We start from the raw sequence: 273 nt of genomic DNA, 5'->3' as shown, positions 1-273 counted from the left end.
CCTCCCCCTCTATACCTGTACTCCTCTCCCTCCATACCTGTCCTCCTCTCCCTCCAGTAATTTTCTGTAGGTGGCTATCTCTATGTCCAGGGCCAGCTTGACATTCATCAGGTCCTGGTACTCTCTGAGCTGTCTGGCCATGTCCTGCTTGGCCCTCTGCAGAGCATCCTCCAGATCTCTGATCCTGGCCTTAGCCTCCTTCACAGCCAGCTCCCCGCGGCCCTCAGCCTCGGCTATCTGGTCCTCCAGGTTGGCTCGCTACATGATAGATAG

The 273-nt window shown here is 56.8% G+C and overlaps 1 protein-coding gene across 1 annotated transcript in view; it reads right to left on the bottom strand.

Annotated features, from left to right (window-relative positions):
• The window catches only part of LOC112071207 (keratin, type II cytoskeletal 8-like), a 27,319-nt gene that overhangs the window by 6,229 nt on the left and 20,817 nt on the right, over positions 1-273 (bottom strand). The window contains exon 7 of the mRNA XM_024138655.2: positions 38-258. Coding sequence (XP_023994423.1) covers positions 38-258 — 221 coding nt within the window. The remainder of the gene's footprint in view (positions 1-37; positions 259-273) is intronic.

This window comes from Salvelinus sp. IW2-2015, unplaced genomic scaffold, assembly GCF_002910315.2.
Source record: "Salvelinus sp. IW2-2015 unplaced genomic scaffold, ASM291031v2 Un_scaffold1546, whole genome shotgun sequence".
Taxonomy (NCBI): Eukaryota; Metazoa; Chordata; class Actinopteri; order Salmoniformes; family Salmonidae; genus Salvelinus; species Salvelinus sp. IW2-2015.
The sequence above is the reverse complement of the archived record's forward strand: the minus strand, read 5'-3'. Positions and strand labels throughout refer to the sequence as shown.